At 45.1% G+C, this 14207-nt stretch overlaps 1 protein-coding gene across 2 annotated transcripts in view; it reads right to left on the reverse strand.

Moving 5' to 3' along the window:
• The window catches only part of TUT4 (terminal uridylyl transferase 4), a 92335-nt gene that overhangs the window by 26376 nt on the left and 51752 nt on the right, over positions 1 to 14207 (reverse strand). For both annotated transcript variants that reach the window (XM_060231814.1, XM_060231813.1), the window contains exon 20: positions 226 to 339. In XM_060231814.1, coding sequence (XP_060087797.1) covers positions 226 to 339 — 114 coding nt within the window. The remainder of the gene's footprint in view (positions 1 to 225; positions 340 to 14207) is intronic.

Consider the following 14207-nt stretch of genomic DNA (forward strand, 5'->3'; position numbering starts at 1 on the left):
ATAAAGCCAGCACAAACAATCATCATAGTGATAATACACATAAGATGCACATCAATTCCAGCAATAAAGGAAGCTCATGTTGACAAATTAAAAGCCCCAAGTAGCTAGAGAAAGACATATTTGTTACATCAACAGCTTTACATCAAATAATAGCTAAGACCAGAATTGAGAAAAAACATTGAGAATTCTCAAAACTATTGTTCACTTGCCTTCTCTGATACATACCTCTTGAAGAACTGGGATAACTGGTGGATTTCTCTGTTGTAGGAAGTATAACACCATAAGAATATAGGCATATGAAGACAGACTCCCTCTGGATGCATCTCCAATGTCACAACGCTGGTCAACAAAATATTTAAGAAAATGGAACACAAAATTTTGTTCTAATAATTATGACGCTGAACAAATGTTATTGAGTTAATAAATCAAATATTTGTTAAATGGGGGTGGAGTGACGCTTCATCATGGCAGGCACTTTCTAAGAGAGCTCCCTTCCCTCCTCAAAGCTTGCCAACTCGATTTGGATAGCTTAAATCTACACAAAGCATGGGAAGAGGCTCGCAGATGACCTCTAAATCTACCCCCAAACCAACGGAAACAGTAAAAAACTTTTTTTCCTGGTGATTCTAACAGACCTTTGGGACTACTTTCTAGTCCAGTAGCCAAAATGGTGTCCAGCTCTACATCACCTTGTATTGACTCTGACTTAGGGAATGATGATGCCTCCCTCACCAAATATTTGTTAAATAACAAACTGTTTTGTGATGCAGCCAAATCTGAATATTGCCTTTGGTAAACACTAAAGTAGCAACTGAAGTAAAATGCACTGAAGGATAATTTTTATTACTAAAAGCTCTCATTATTGGGAAATACCAAACATAAGTATACATCCAAAGAACTATGCAGCTGTTTCTGAACACCTGTGTGTGATTTGAATGCATTACATAAGCAACTGCTTCTGCACACCTCATTTTGGGCAGGAGCTCACAGGAGCGGCACTCCAGAACCTCTAAATTTTATTGTGCTCTTTCTTTCTTACTTCCCTTCCCTTCCCCAAATACTTGCTTCTGGGCTCCATTGTTCAAACCCCCTGTGAGAATTTTGCTGAACTCTTAAGATTTGACAAACTTTCTAATATTTTCCCCCATAAAAATGGGAAAAGAACCAAAACATGTAAAGGAGACAGATGAAAATCTTCATCATGCCACTGTGGCCAAATAGGAGAAAGAAGTTTTAAAAGTATGAGGGGGGTAAGGTTTTATGATGACAATTATAATTCAAGAAGCATTTTAAGGTGATATAATTTAGCTGAGCTGATATAATTTAGTACATCTTCCAGTGATGTCAGGGGTGTGTGGCATATGCAAATGAGTTGTGCTAATGAGTCTGGCACCTCTTTTCTACAAAATGACCCCTACCTGTGAGGAATTTGCATGCATTACCTAAGCAGAAATTTCCCATTTTCTGGTTTATTTTATTACATTTTACCCTGCAAGTTAAGTTTCCACCTATTCCCCATTTTATATTTTCACAACGTTCATTCAAGTTAGGTTAGTCTGAATGTGAGCTTCATGACCAAGTAGAGATCTGAACCTTTATTTCTTCAGTACCAACAATGAGACCAACTTTATGAGAACTACACCACTCTAGCTCTCTTATGCTACCTCTTTTGGAACTGATGAGAAGTCCAAAAATCATTTGTGATACAACACAAGAGTTTGTTCTTCCAAGTAAAAAACTTAAAAATCCTGCTGTTTATGAACAATGTGCTTGAGCATGCCTAAAGTGGAGTTTTGTATCCTGGCAGCTATATATTTTAATGAGTCACTAACATGCTCAAGAATAATTAATACCTTCTGTTATTCCACAGCACTAAAACTAAAACAAACTTCCTATGAAATCTTTTCAGGAAGGCTATGAAATGCTGCCTCTTGCCCCTATCTGTAAGGTTATAATGAGGAAGCCTAAAGCAGCAAGTTTAGACTTACAAGAATGTGATTTTGCTGTACAGTATCACTGCATCAAGTTTTAAGTCTTTGGTCATATAGATGTTCAAAAGCCAATGATTAATTATAGTGACTAATTTGATTACATTACTAGTAGACTCACTAGGAACACCAGAGAAACTGCCCCAAATCAGAATTTTCACCTAAAAACATATACACATTGTTTAGACTAATGATACAAATGATACTGCTAGGGAGCTCATAATGGAAACAACTCAACTCATTTCTAAGTTGGGCCCTTTGAATGTGTCACTTACCTTCCATGCCATTTTCCCCCATTCTCAAGCATCAAACCTTGGGTTGGGTTTAGTGGCAGGACCATGCAAGAACTATACAAGTATGTAGGGGGGGGGGATAAAATTGCTTATCCATCAACAGAGTTCCACTCATAAAAGAGGCAGGAGAGAGCAATTTTATCCCCTTCTCCCTCCACATCACTGCCTCCTGACCTACACAGCTATTACTCTAAAACCTCAGAAATAAATTTTCCTGGGTTTGGGGGAAAAACTGCAGGGAGAAGACAAAAACCAGGAAGGTCAATATGGACTGCAATAGAGGAATACTACTTTCAACCTCATAAATACTACAAATTAATATAGCAAAAGAAGAACAAGAGACCAGGCCATGATTCCCTTAATCCCTTCACAGAAGCCTTGCTAACAGTTTGGGACAAAGAAAGAAAACATTTGGCTTCCGGCCTATCTCTAATTTCCAAATTTCTGGGCCAATCATGGTTTCCCCCTGCTCAAGCTCCAGAAACCTTCCAAATCTGGAAGTCAGCATTCTTAATCTTCTTGTCAGATATCGTCTCTGAAGGAAAAATGTTACAGAAAACAGACCTTGACAAACACACTTGTAAATCTATCCCTTGGTATTAGTATCTCCAAGTACATCACCTCCTTAATGATCCAAAGATCAAGGAGAGCATTACCAGATCTTTGACAGAATTTGAGAGAATGTTCATCTCCCACCAAAGGTTTTATATCAGAACTTTTATCAAATCTTACTACAAACTGAGAATACCAAACTTACATCTTATACCAAACAATGGCATAAAGACTGCAACTTACTTTTAACCAAAGATCAATAGGATTCTATTTGGAACTCTGATGCCTTTCACACACAATCGGTGAACACATTTCAACTAAATTGCAAAATACACTCCAGATGGTACTACACTCCAAAAATGTTAGCCCATACTAACATTATTCTCCATTGTGTTGGAGCAGAGGTGGCCAAACTGCAGCTCAGGAGCCACATGTGGCTCTTTCATATGTATTGTGTGACTCTTGAAGCCCCCCACTGCCTCGTAGGCTGGCTCGAAGAAGGCATTTTTCTCTTTAAATCACTTCTCCAAACCAGCATGTTTCTTTAAATGTTTGGTAAAGCTGCAGTACTGCAGTTGGAGCCCTCTGCTCACAACCTGAGTTCGATTCCAGCGGAAGCTGGCTCAGGTAGCCAGCTCAAGGTTGACTCAGCCTTCCATCCTTCCAAGGTTGGTAAAATGAGTACCCAGCTTGCTGGGGGGAAAGTGTAGATGACTGGGGAAGGCAATGGCAAACCACCCCGCAAAAAGTTTGCCGTGAAAATGTTGTGAAAGCAACGTCATCCCAGAGTCGAAAACTACTGGTGCTTGCATAGGGGACTACCTTTACCTTTAAGTTGCAGAAGAACAAAGGGGGTGAAAGAGGGAGATGAGTGAGTGAGGTAATTGGTTGGCCTCTAAGAATGTATGGGCAGAGCTAAGAAGTGTGTGTGGAGAGACAGAAGGCAGAAGTTATCAATCAGTCAGCAGTTAACAGTCAGTTGTAGTCATTTAGCAGTCTACAGAATCTGAAAAAGATTTCTGATTAGAATCTCATACAGTGCTGTGAAAAACATTAGGAGTCTTGAGAAGTAAACAGAATACTTATAGAGGGCATACTAGTGACTAGTATAGTTCCCTCTAAGCCAGGGGTGTTGAACTCATTTATTATGAGGGCTGAATCTGACATAGAATCATAGAATCACAGAGTTGGAAGGGACCTCTAGGGTCACCTAGTCCAACCCCCTGCACAATGCAAGAAACTCACAAACACCTCCCCCTAAATTCACAGGATCTTCATTGCTGTCAGATGGCCATCTAGCCTCTGTTTAAAAACCTCCAAGGAAGGAGAGCCCACCACCTCAAATGGTCAGGAAGTTCTTCCTGATGTTGTGTCGGAAACTCTTTTGATGTAATTTCAACTCATTAGTTCTGGTCCTGTTTTGAAGTGGGAGGCGCATGGACATGATGCGATCTGAGTGACCTGTTGGCAGGTTTTCGAGTTTGGAGGCAATGGAGTTCCTGACCATGAAGCCAATGCCAGAAAGGCGGCTCTCAGCCTTTGACTTACCCGACCAGTAGAGGGTATAGCCAGCACCGTGTTCTTGAAGACTACCTTCCTCAGGGAAATGGACTTCACTGAGAGCTGCTATGTCAATATTCAACCTGAGAAGTTCGTGGGCAACTAGAGCAGAGCGTCGTTCAGGGCGACCACTGTCTACTGTGTCAAGCATGGTTCTGATGTTCCAACACACAAGCTTAAGTCTTTGCACACTTTGTGAGGCAGGTGCATGCCTTTTCTTTGTTGTTATTTTTTGACCGCAAGTAAGGATGCGGCAAAACAAGCAGCATGCAACACTCTTCAGTGTGTATGCCCCAACCCTTCAAGCAGATCCTGCAGAAAAGAACAAGTTCTATGCTGATCTACGCAACCTCGTACGGAAGACCCCTACAGAGGACAAGGTGATCATCCTTGGCGACTTCAATGCCAGAGTAGGTAAAGACTCGGAAGCCTGGAAAGGAGTACTTGGCAAACACGGCATTGGCAACTGCAATGATAACGGGCGCCTCCTGCTAGAATTCTGCACGGAGCACCAGCTCACCATCACCAACACTATCTTTCAGCAGAAGAACAGCCTGAAGACAACCTGGATGCACCCACGGTCCAAGCACTGGCACCTTATCGACTACATTCTGGTGCGCCAGAGAGACCTTCGAGATGTCTTACACACCCGAGTAATGCCCAGTGCGGAATGTCATACGGATCATCGTCTTGTAGGCTGCAATCTCCGTCTTCACTTTAAACCCACACCCAGGAGAGGAGGTATCCCTCGGAGGAAGCTTCAGGTTGGCAGCCGAAGTTAAAGCTGCCTTCCAGGCAAAACTCCAGTCAAGAATTGAGGACCCCAGTTACCCCACAGACCCTTCTCCAGAAGCACTCTGGAAACACCTAAAAACTACCATCCTGTCGATCTCTGAAGAAGTCCTCGGGTTCTCCACAAGGAAAAACAAGGACTGGTTTGACGAGAACAATCAAGAGATCCAAGAATTACTAGAGATCTGCCTACCAAGCACATCTTGCTCAGCCCTCCTGTCCCGGGAAAAAAGCAATCTTTTGCGCTGCATGTAGCAACCTCCAGAATGAGTGGTGGACCAAGCTTGCAGAGAGAACCCAGCTGTGTGCAGACACTGGTGATTTAAGAGGGTTCTATGAAGCCCTGAAGGCAGTATACGGCCCATCATATCAGGCTCAGAGTCCCCTGCGTAGTGCAGATGGCCAAGTGCTCCTCACAGACAAGGCATCCATACTGAACTGGTGGTAAGAGTATTTTCAGGTTCTCTTCAGTGCCAACCGTGTAGTTCAAGATTCAGCAATCCACCTCACCCCACTTCAACCAGTGAAAACAGAGTTGGATGAGATCCCCACCCTAGAAGAGACTGTTAAAGCCATCAAGCAACTGAAAAGTGGCAAGGCAGCGCGAGTTGATGGAATCCCACCAGAGATCTGGAAGCATGGGGGCACAGTACTACATAGCACACTTCACAAAGTACTTGTCACCTGCTGGGAACAAGGCAAACTACCACAGGACTTTCGCGATGCAATCATCATCACTCTACACAAGAACAAAGGGGAAAAGTCAGACTGCTCCAACTACCGGGGGATAACCCTGCTCTCCATCGCAGGCAAAATCCTTGCCAGAATACTCCTGAACAGACTGGTGCCCACCATTGCAGAAGAACTCCTCCCAGAGAGCCAGTGTGGCTTCAGAGCTAACAGGAGCACCACCGACATGGTATTTGTTCTCAGGCAGCTCCAAGAGAAATGCAGGGAACAGAACAAGGGTCTATATGTGACTTTTGTCGACCTTACCAAAGCTTTCGATACCGTTAGCAGGAAAGGCCTGTGGCAAATCTTGGAACGTTTAGGATGTCCCCCAAGGTTCCTCAGCATGATCATCCAGCTACACGAAGACCAGCGAGGCCAAGTCAGACACTGCAACGACCTCTCAGAGCCCTTCCCAATAGGCACAGGTGTAAAGCAAGGCTGCGTTCTCGCGCCAACTCTCTTTACGATCTTCTTTAGCATGATGCTTCAAAGAGCCGCAGTAGATCTAGATGATGACGATGGTGTCTACATCTGCTATCGCACTGATGGCAGCCTGTACAACCTGAGGCGACTAAAGGCTCACTCCAAGACAATGGAAAAACTCATCCGAGAGCTACTGTTTGCTGATGATGCTGCACTCGTCTCCCACTCAGTATCAGCTCTGCAGCATATGACGTCCTGCTTTGCAGAAGCTGCCAAGCTATTCAGCCTAGAAGTTAGTCTGAAGAAGACAGAAGTTCTCCACCAGCCTGCACCCCAGGAAGATTATCACCCTCCCTGCATCACTGTGGGTGAATCAGTTCTGAAGACAGTCCAGCAGTTCAGCTACCTGGGGTGCATCATCTCCTCAGATGCCAAGATCGACAAGGAGATTGACAACAGGCTGGCAAAGGCAAACCGTGCATTTGGCCGACTGCACAAAAGAGTGTGGAGCAACAAGCATCTGAAAAAAGGCACAAAGATCAATGTTTACAAAGCGGTTGTGATGACAACCCTCATCTACGGCTCCGAATCGTGGGTTTTATACCGTCATCACCTGCGACTCCTTGAGCGCTTTCATCAGCGCTGCCTTCGCACCATCCTCAACATCCACTGGAGTAACTTTGTGACCAACACTGAAGTCCTCAAGAGGCCGGAGGTTACAAGCATCGAAGCACTGCTGCTGAAGACGCAGCTGCGCTGGGCAGGGCATATTTCTAGGATGGAAAACCACCGCCTTCCCAAGATTGCCCTGTATGGTGAACTTTCCACCGGCCATCGAAATAGAGGGGCACCAAAGAAGAGGTACAAGGACTCCTTGAAGAAATCCCTTGGCACGTGTCACATCAACCATCACCAGTGGTCTGACCTAGCCTCAGATCGCAAAGCATGGAGGCACACCATCCACCAGGCTGTCTCTTCCTTTGAGAACGCACGCATAGCTGGTCTTGAGGACAAAAGGAGATTGAGGAAGAATAGCACTGCTACAGTACCAACCCCAAATCAGACTTTTCCCTGCAGCCACTGTGGCCGGATCTGCCTGTCCCGCATTGGTCTTGTCAGCCACCAGCGAGCCTGCAGCAGACGTGGACTACTGCACCCTTCTTAAATCTTCGTTCGCGAAGTCAAGCCGAGAGAGTTCTGGTCCTACCTTCCGGGGCCACAGAAAATAATTCCACACCATCCTCTATATGACAGCCCTTCAAGTACTTGAAGATGGTGATCATATCACCTCTCAGCCACCTTCTCTCCAGGCTAAACATCCCCAGCTCCTTCAACCTTTCCTCATAGGACCTGGTCTCCAGACCCCTCACCATCTTTGTCGCCCTCCTCTGGACTCGTTCTAGCTTGTCTATATCCTTCTTAAAATGTGGTGTCCAAAACTGAACACAATAATCCAAGTGAGGTCTTACCAGAGCAGAGTAAAGTGATACCATCACATCACGTGATCTGGACACTATACTTCTGTTGATACAGCTCAAAATTGCATTTGCCTTTTTAGCTACTGCATCACACTGTTGACTCATGTTCAGCGTATGATCCGCTAAGACCCCTAGATCCTTTTCACACATACTAAGACAAGTCTCCCCCATCCTATAACCATGCATTGGATTTTTCTTACCTAACTGCAGAACTTTACATTTATCCCTGTTAAAATTCATTTTATTGATTTTACCCCAGTTTTCCAGCCTGTCAAGGTCATCCTGTATCCTGTTTCTGTCTTCTTCTGTGTTCGCAACCCCTCCGAATTTAGTATCATCTGCAAATTTAATAAGCGTTCCCTCTATTCCTTCATCCAAATCATTGATAAAGATGTTGAACAAAACATAAATGAGACCTTTTCAGGCAGGGCCATGTGTGTCATAAAATGTAATGCCAGGTAGCAAAGATGTAAACTTTATAAAGGACACAGACAAACACAAAGATTTTTTTTAACTTAAAACATGCTTAAAACGTTTGCACAACAGTTGCCACAGGATTGGAAAAGGTCAGTTTATATTCCAATCCCAAAGAAGGGTAATGCCAAGCAATGTTCAAACTATCGCACTCATTTTACATGCCAGCAAGGTCATGATAAAGATCCTACAAGCTAGGCTTCAGCAGTCTGTAGATCAGGAACTACCAGAAGTTCAATCTGGGTTTCGGAGAGGTAGAGGAACTAGAGATCAAATTGCCAACATTCGTTGGATTATGGAGAAAGCACAGGAGTATCAGAAAAACATCTATTTCTTCTTCATTAACTATGCTAAAGCCTTTATGTGGATCACAACAAACTGTGGCAAGTCCTTAAAAAGATGGGAGTACCAGACCACCTCACATCTCCTGAGAAACCTGTATAACGGTCAAGAAGCAACTGTCAGAATGGAACAACTGATTGGTTTAGAATAGAAAAAGGAGTTCAACAAGGATGTATATTGTCACCTTGTTTATTTAATTTATATGCAGAGTACATCATGCGGAATGCTGGCCTGGATGGAATTAAGATTCCCAGGAAAAACATCAACAACCTCAGATATGCAATGATAACACTTTAATGGCAAAAAGTGAAGAGGACCTAAAGAACCTCTTGTTGAGGGTGAAAGAGGAGAGCACAAAAGTAGGCTTGAAACTCAACATCAAAAAAACTAAGATTGAATTACTCGCCTCCGTCATTGGTGTTATGCAATTCCAGGTCCATAAATAATAAGACCTCGGTCCTCCGAGAGTTTCTGCTCAAGCAGGATGTAGACCTGGCTTGCGTGACTGAGACCTGGGTGCGAGAGGGAGACACTGTGGCCCTCTCCCAAACAGTTCCCCCGGATTACTCAGTCTTTCACCAATCACGGACTAGTGGGCGGGGAGGCTCTATTCATACAAGAGGCTTACTCCTTTAGGGCTCTCCTGGCCCCAGATTACTCAGTCTTTCACCAAACACAGATTAGCGGCCGGGGGGGAGGGGTGGCTCTATTCATACGAGAGGCTTACTCCTTTCGGGCTCTCCTGGCCCCAGAGATCAACGGTATTGAATGTGTCAGTCTGGCATGGGATGCTGGGGAGGCTTTGGTGATTTGGCTGGTGTACCATCCGCCTAACGCACCAGCCAGCGCCTTGCCATCCCTGATCGAGGCCGTAACAGGCTGGGCATTGGAGTACCCAAGGCTTGTGATCCTGGGCGACTTCAATGTCCATGCTGACGATGCGGCCTCTAGTCAGGCGATGGACCTAGTGTCATCCATGGCGACACTGGGACTCTCCCAATTTGTTACATCATCCACTCACCAGACTGGGCACATGTTAGATTTGATCTTTGCAGCCAGGGTTTTGGTGGACGATATTACTGCAGAGGTGGTGCCATGGTCGGACCACTTTGCTCTCAAGGCTCATGTGGCTGTTCCACCCCAAGCCCGTTTGGGCGGTGAGTTTATTTTGCCTCACTCGTGGAGTCTGATGGACCCTGAGTGGTTCCAAATGGCTCTATGGGACCCCTGGCAACTCTCTTGGATGATCTGGTTAAGTCCTGGCACAGCCGGGTCTCCAGAGTCATTGATGAGATCACACCTCGATGCCCTCTGTGCTCTCGCATTAGGCTGGCCCTGTGGTACAACTCGGAGCTGCGACAGCTGAAACGAGGACTCAGACGGTTAGAGAGGCAATGGCGGCATACTCCAGACGAAGCGACTAGAACATCTTATAAAGAGTTTATGAGGTCCTATCAGATGGCAGTCAAAGCCACAAAGAAGATTTACTTTGCGGCCAAAATTGCGTCTGCAAATTCACGCCCAGCGCAATTGTTTAGGACGATTCGGAATCTTACAACACTGCCGCAAGGCAAGCCAAATGCTAGGGAATTAGAGATAGGCTGGGAGGCTTTTGTGAAATTTTTTGCAGTTAAGATCGTGTCGCTCTGCCATGGCCTCCCCGCCACATTGGATACAGTATGTGAACTCGAGGCCCCGTGCCTGTCTTCTGGTCCAGTTCTGGATCGCTTCAAGACACTCAGTTTGGATGTTGACAGAATCCTCTCTACTGTACGCCCAACAACTTGTGATCTGGACCCGTGCCCCTCCTGGCTAATTAAAGCTTGCCAGAGGGAGCTTAGGTGTCCTATACGGGACATCGTAAATAAATCCCTCTCGGAGGGACTTTTTCCAACGCCTCTTAAAGAGGCTGTGGTCCGCCCTCTCCTGAAAAAGGCTACATCAGATCCGACCAAATTGGCACATTACCGGCCGGTCTCAAATTTGGCCTTTTGGGGCAAAATTATTGAGAAGGCAGTAGAGTTACAGCTGCAGAGTTTTCTGGATGACGCTTCCGTCCTAGATTCCCACCAGTCCGGCTTTCACCCGGGCCATGGGACGGAGACAGTGCTGGTTGTCCTGGTGGATGATCTTCAGTGGCATCTGCAGTTCGGTGGTGCTGATGTTGTTAGACCTATCAGCTGCATTCGATACAGTCGACCATCAGTTACTGACCCGCCGCCTTGCCAACGCAGGGATTCAGGGGCCGGCCTTGCAATGGCTTTCCTCTTTCCTTGATGTTCGGGGACAAAGGGTGGCGATTGGGGGAGAACTGTACCAGAGGCATCCACTTAATTGTGGGGTGCCACAGGGGGCAGTGCTCTCCCCAATGTTGTTTAACATCTACATGCGCCTCCTTGCCCAGATTGCCCGGAGGTATGGGCTGGGCTGTCATCAGTATGCTGATGACACCCAGCTCTATCTACTGATGGATGGATGGCCTGGCTGTGTCCCAGAAAATCTGGACGTAGTGTTGCAAGCCGTGGCAGGATGGCTCAGGCTGAGTAGGTTGAAGTTGAACCCAGCAAAGACAGAGGTCCTTTGCCTGAGCTGTGGCAGCCTGGGAAGGGAAATCCCCCTACTAGCTTTTGATGGTGCGCCATTGAAAACAGCGCACAAGATCAAGAGCTTGGGGGTGCTACTGGAGCCTTCCTTGTCAATGGAGGCCCAGATAGCAGCCACTGCTAAATCCGCCTTTTTTCATCTTAGGTGGGCGAGGCAGTTGGCCCCCTTTTGGAGCACGACGACCTGGCAACAGTGGTCCATGCAACAGTCACCTCGAGGTTAGACTACTGTAATGCCCTCTACATGGGGATGCCCCTGTGCCGAACCCGGAAACTGCAGCTAGTGCAGAACACGGCAGCTAGACTGTTATTGGGACTCCCTAAGTGGGAGCACATACAGCTGAGGCTGCGGGAACTGCACTGGCTGCCGATTATGTACCGGATTCGTTACAAGGTACTGGTTATTACCTTTAAAGCCCTATATGGCTGAAGACCTGCCTACCTTAGGGACTGTCTCTCTCCATATATTCCCCAGAGGGTACTGAGATCTGGTTTGCAAAATCTATTGACAATCCCTGGCCTGAAAGAGGCCAAACTGAAAGCTATAAAAGAAAGGGCCTTTTTGATCACAGCTCCCCACTGGTGGAATCAATTAACAGAAGAGGTGCAGGCCTTGTGGAGCCTTATCCAGTTCTACAGGGCCTGCAAGACTACCCTCTTTCAGCTGGCTTTTTCTTAATGTGGAACCTATTGTACCGTTGCCATGTAAAATTATAAGATGAGTAACATCGAGACTGTAGTACCAAACTAATAGCTGGAATTGAATTTGATGGTTTTAATTAGATGGTTTTAATGTAATAATATATATGTGAACAGTAATATGTAATTTTGTTATGTAACTAGTGTGATTTTATTATTGTAATGTTTGTATTTTATGTTATGCTTTCTGAGCCACCCTGAGCCTGCTTCGGCGGGGAGGGCAGGATACAAATTAAATATTATTATTAATAAGATCATGGCATCCGGCCCCATCACTCCTTGGCAAATAGAAGGGGAAGACATGGAAGTCGTGACAGACTTCACATTTCTGGGATCCAAAATCTGCAGATGGTGACTGTAGACATAAAATTAAAAGATGTTTGCTCTTTGGGAGGACAGTATAATAAAAAGTAGAGACATCACCCTGCCAACAAAAGTCCATATAAGTCAAAGTGATGGTATTCCCAGTAGTAATATATGGCTGTGAGAGTTGGACCATAAGGAAGGCTGAGCACAGAAGAATAGATGCTTTCGAGCTGTGGTGCTGGAGAAGAATCCTGAGAGTCCCTTGGACTGCAAGAAGATCAAATCAGTCAGTCCTAAGGGAAATCAACCCTGACTGTTCCCTGGAAGGTCAGATGCTGAAGCTGAAGCTGAAATATTTTGGCCACCAAATGAGAAAGGAGCACTCACTGAAGATCCTGATGCTGGGAAAGATAAAAGGCAAAAGAAGAAGAGGACAGCAAAAGATGAGATGGCTGGACAGCGTTATTGATGTAACTAACACAAATTTGAGCAGACTTGAGGATGGTGGAAGACAGGAGGGTCTGGCATGGCTTGGTCCATGCGGTTGCAAAGAGTCAGACGCGACTGTGCAACTGAACAACAACGAAGTACTTTGTTTTACACTCTCTGGTAACTGACACCTCTTGCTCTGAATTACTTCATCAAAAACGACAATTTCTGTGCTGTAGCAATCAAGTATGCTGTCCAGGTGTTGTTCAGGTTTGTATCTGTAAATTGCAAACCTATTTATTTGTTTATTGACGTTCATTACAGAAATCTCATGGTTAATGCTTTAAGCCTAAGACCCAAAGGAAAACATGAAAAGGCTGGGCATTGTGAGCTTTTGTACAAAAACTGCTTCATATACTGGTAAAGAACATGTGAAGCCCACCGACTGAGGGCTATGTGTTTGTCTACAAAACTATAATCTTCCCCAGAAAAATAACTACAACTATGTGGCAGTGCAAGAATAGAGAGACAGCCATGTATAGTGGTCAGTATAAGCTACTATCTGGGATGTTTAAATTCAAAATCCCCAGTCAATCAAAGGAATCAAAGGAAAATGTGAAAGAAAAATCAAAGACAATCTGCTGGGTAAACTTGGTCTGGACCCACACTCTCAGCCTAATGCTGGCTTGTTGTTATTCCTCTTCTAAATAGTTCACATGTTTTCTTATTGAGAAAGACTGGACATGAATTACATGAATACAGTGAAAAAGAGGAGGGGAAGCCAGTTTTACCCATAACAAGCCCCCCAAAACACTCACTCTCTCACACACTCTCACTTAAAAAAAAAAAAAAAAAGGCTGTTCACAGATTTCTACTTTTGCCCACAGATACTGTTTCAGCCCATTGGAAAGAATGAAGGATGGGGGCAGCTCCTTCATGGGCCCGAAGAATTGGGCCCCCAGTCCATTTTTTTTGACACTTGGGGAGGTTTTTGAGGAGAGGCACCAGCAGCAATGCTGCAAATCTGGTGCCTCTACATAAAAAAAACCCCAGCCCCCCAGAGCCCCAGATTGGTTATTATAGCTCGTGGGCCCATTGACTATAATGGTCCTCATAAGCTACAATGGAACCGGAAAAAAACATTTTTTGCACACCCCTTTTCAGTATGCCTGGAATCACAGGGAAAAGTGAGATATAAATATTTGAATAAACCAATAGTTTGGACAGGTTGATAACATTTAAGTAACTTCCTGTTTTTTTAGATCAGGCAGGGTTTTGGCAGTGATTGTTTCTCCTTTGTTATATCTGACCTGTAGTGCTGGTTTTCATATTTCACTAGAAAAAACAAAGCAGACTGCAAGAGTCCCCCCACCCCCACCCCGGCCACAAGTGCTGTTATGTTTTCTGAGGCTCAGTGCAGGGCAATGGTTCGAGGCCAAGTCTACCAATATGGTGGACAGGGGTGAGTAGACCTGTTCTCTGGAAGCCAAGTCTGCTAATGTAGTGGAAAGGGGTGGGGAGAACGTAAGACACACA

Source organism: Heteronotia binoei, chromosome 2 (assembly GCF_032191835.1).
Source record: "Heteronotia binoei isolate CCM8104 ecotype False Entrance Well chromosome 2, APGP_CSIRO_Hbin_v1, whole genome shotgun sequence".
Classification (NCBI taxonomy): domain Eukaryota; kingdom Metazoa; phylum Chordata; class Lepidosauria; order Squamata; family Gekkonidae; genus Heteronotia; species Heteronotia binoei.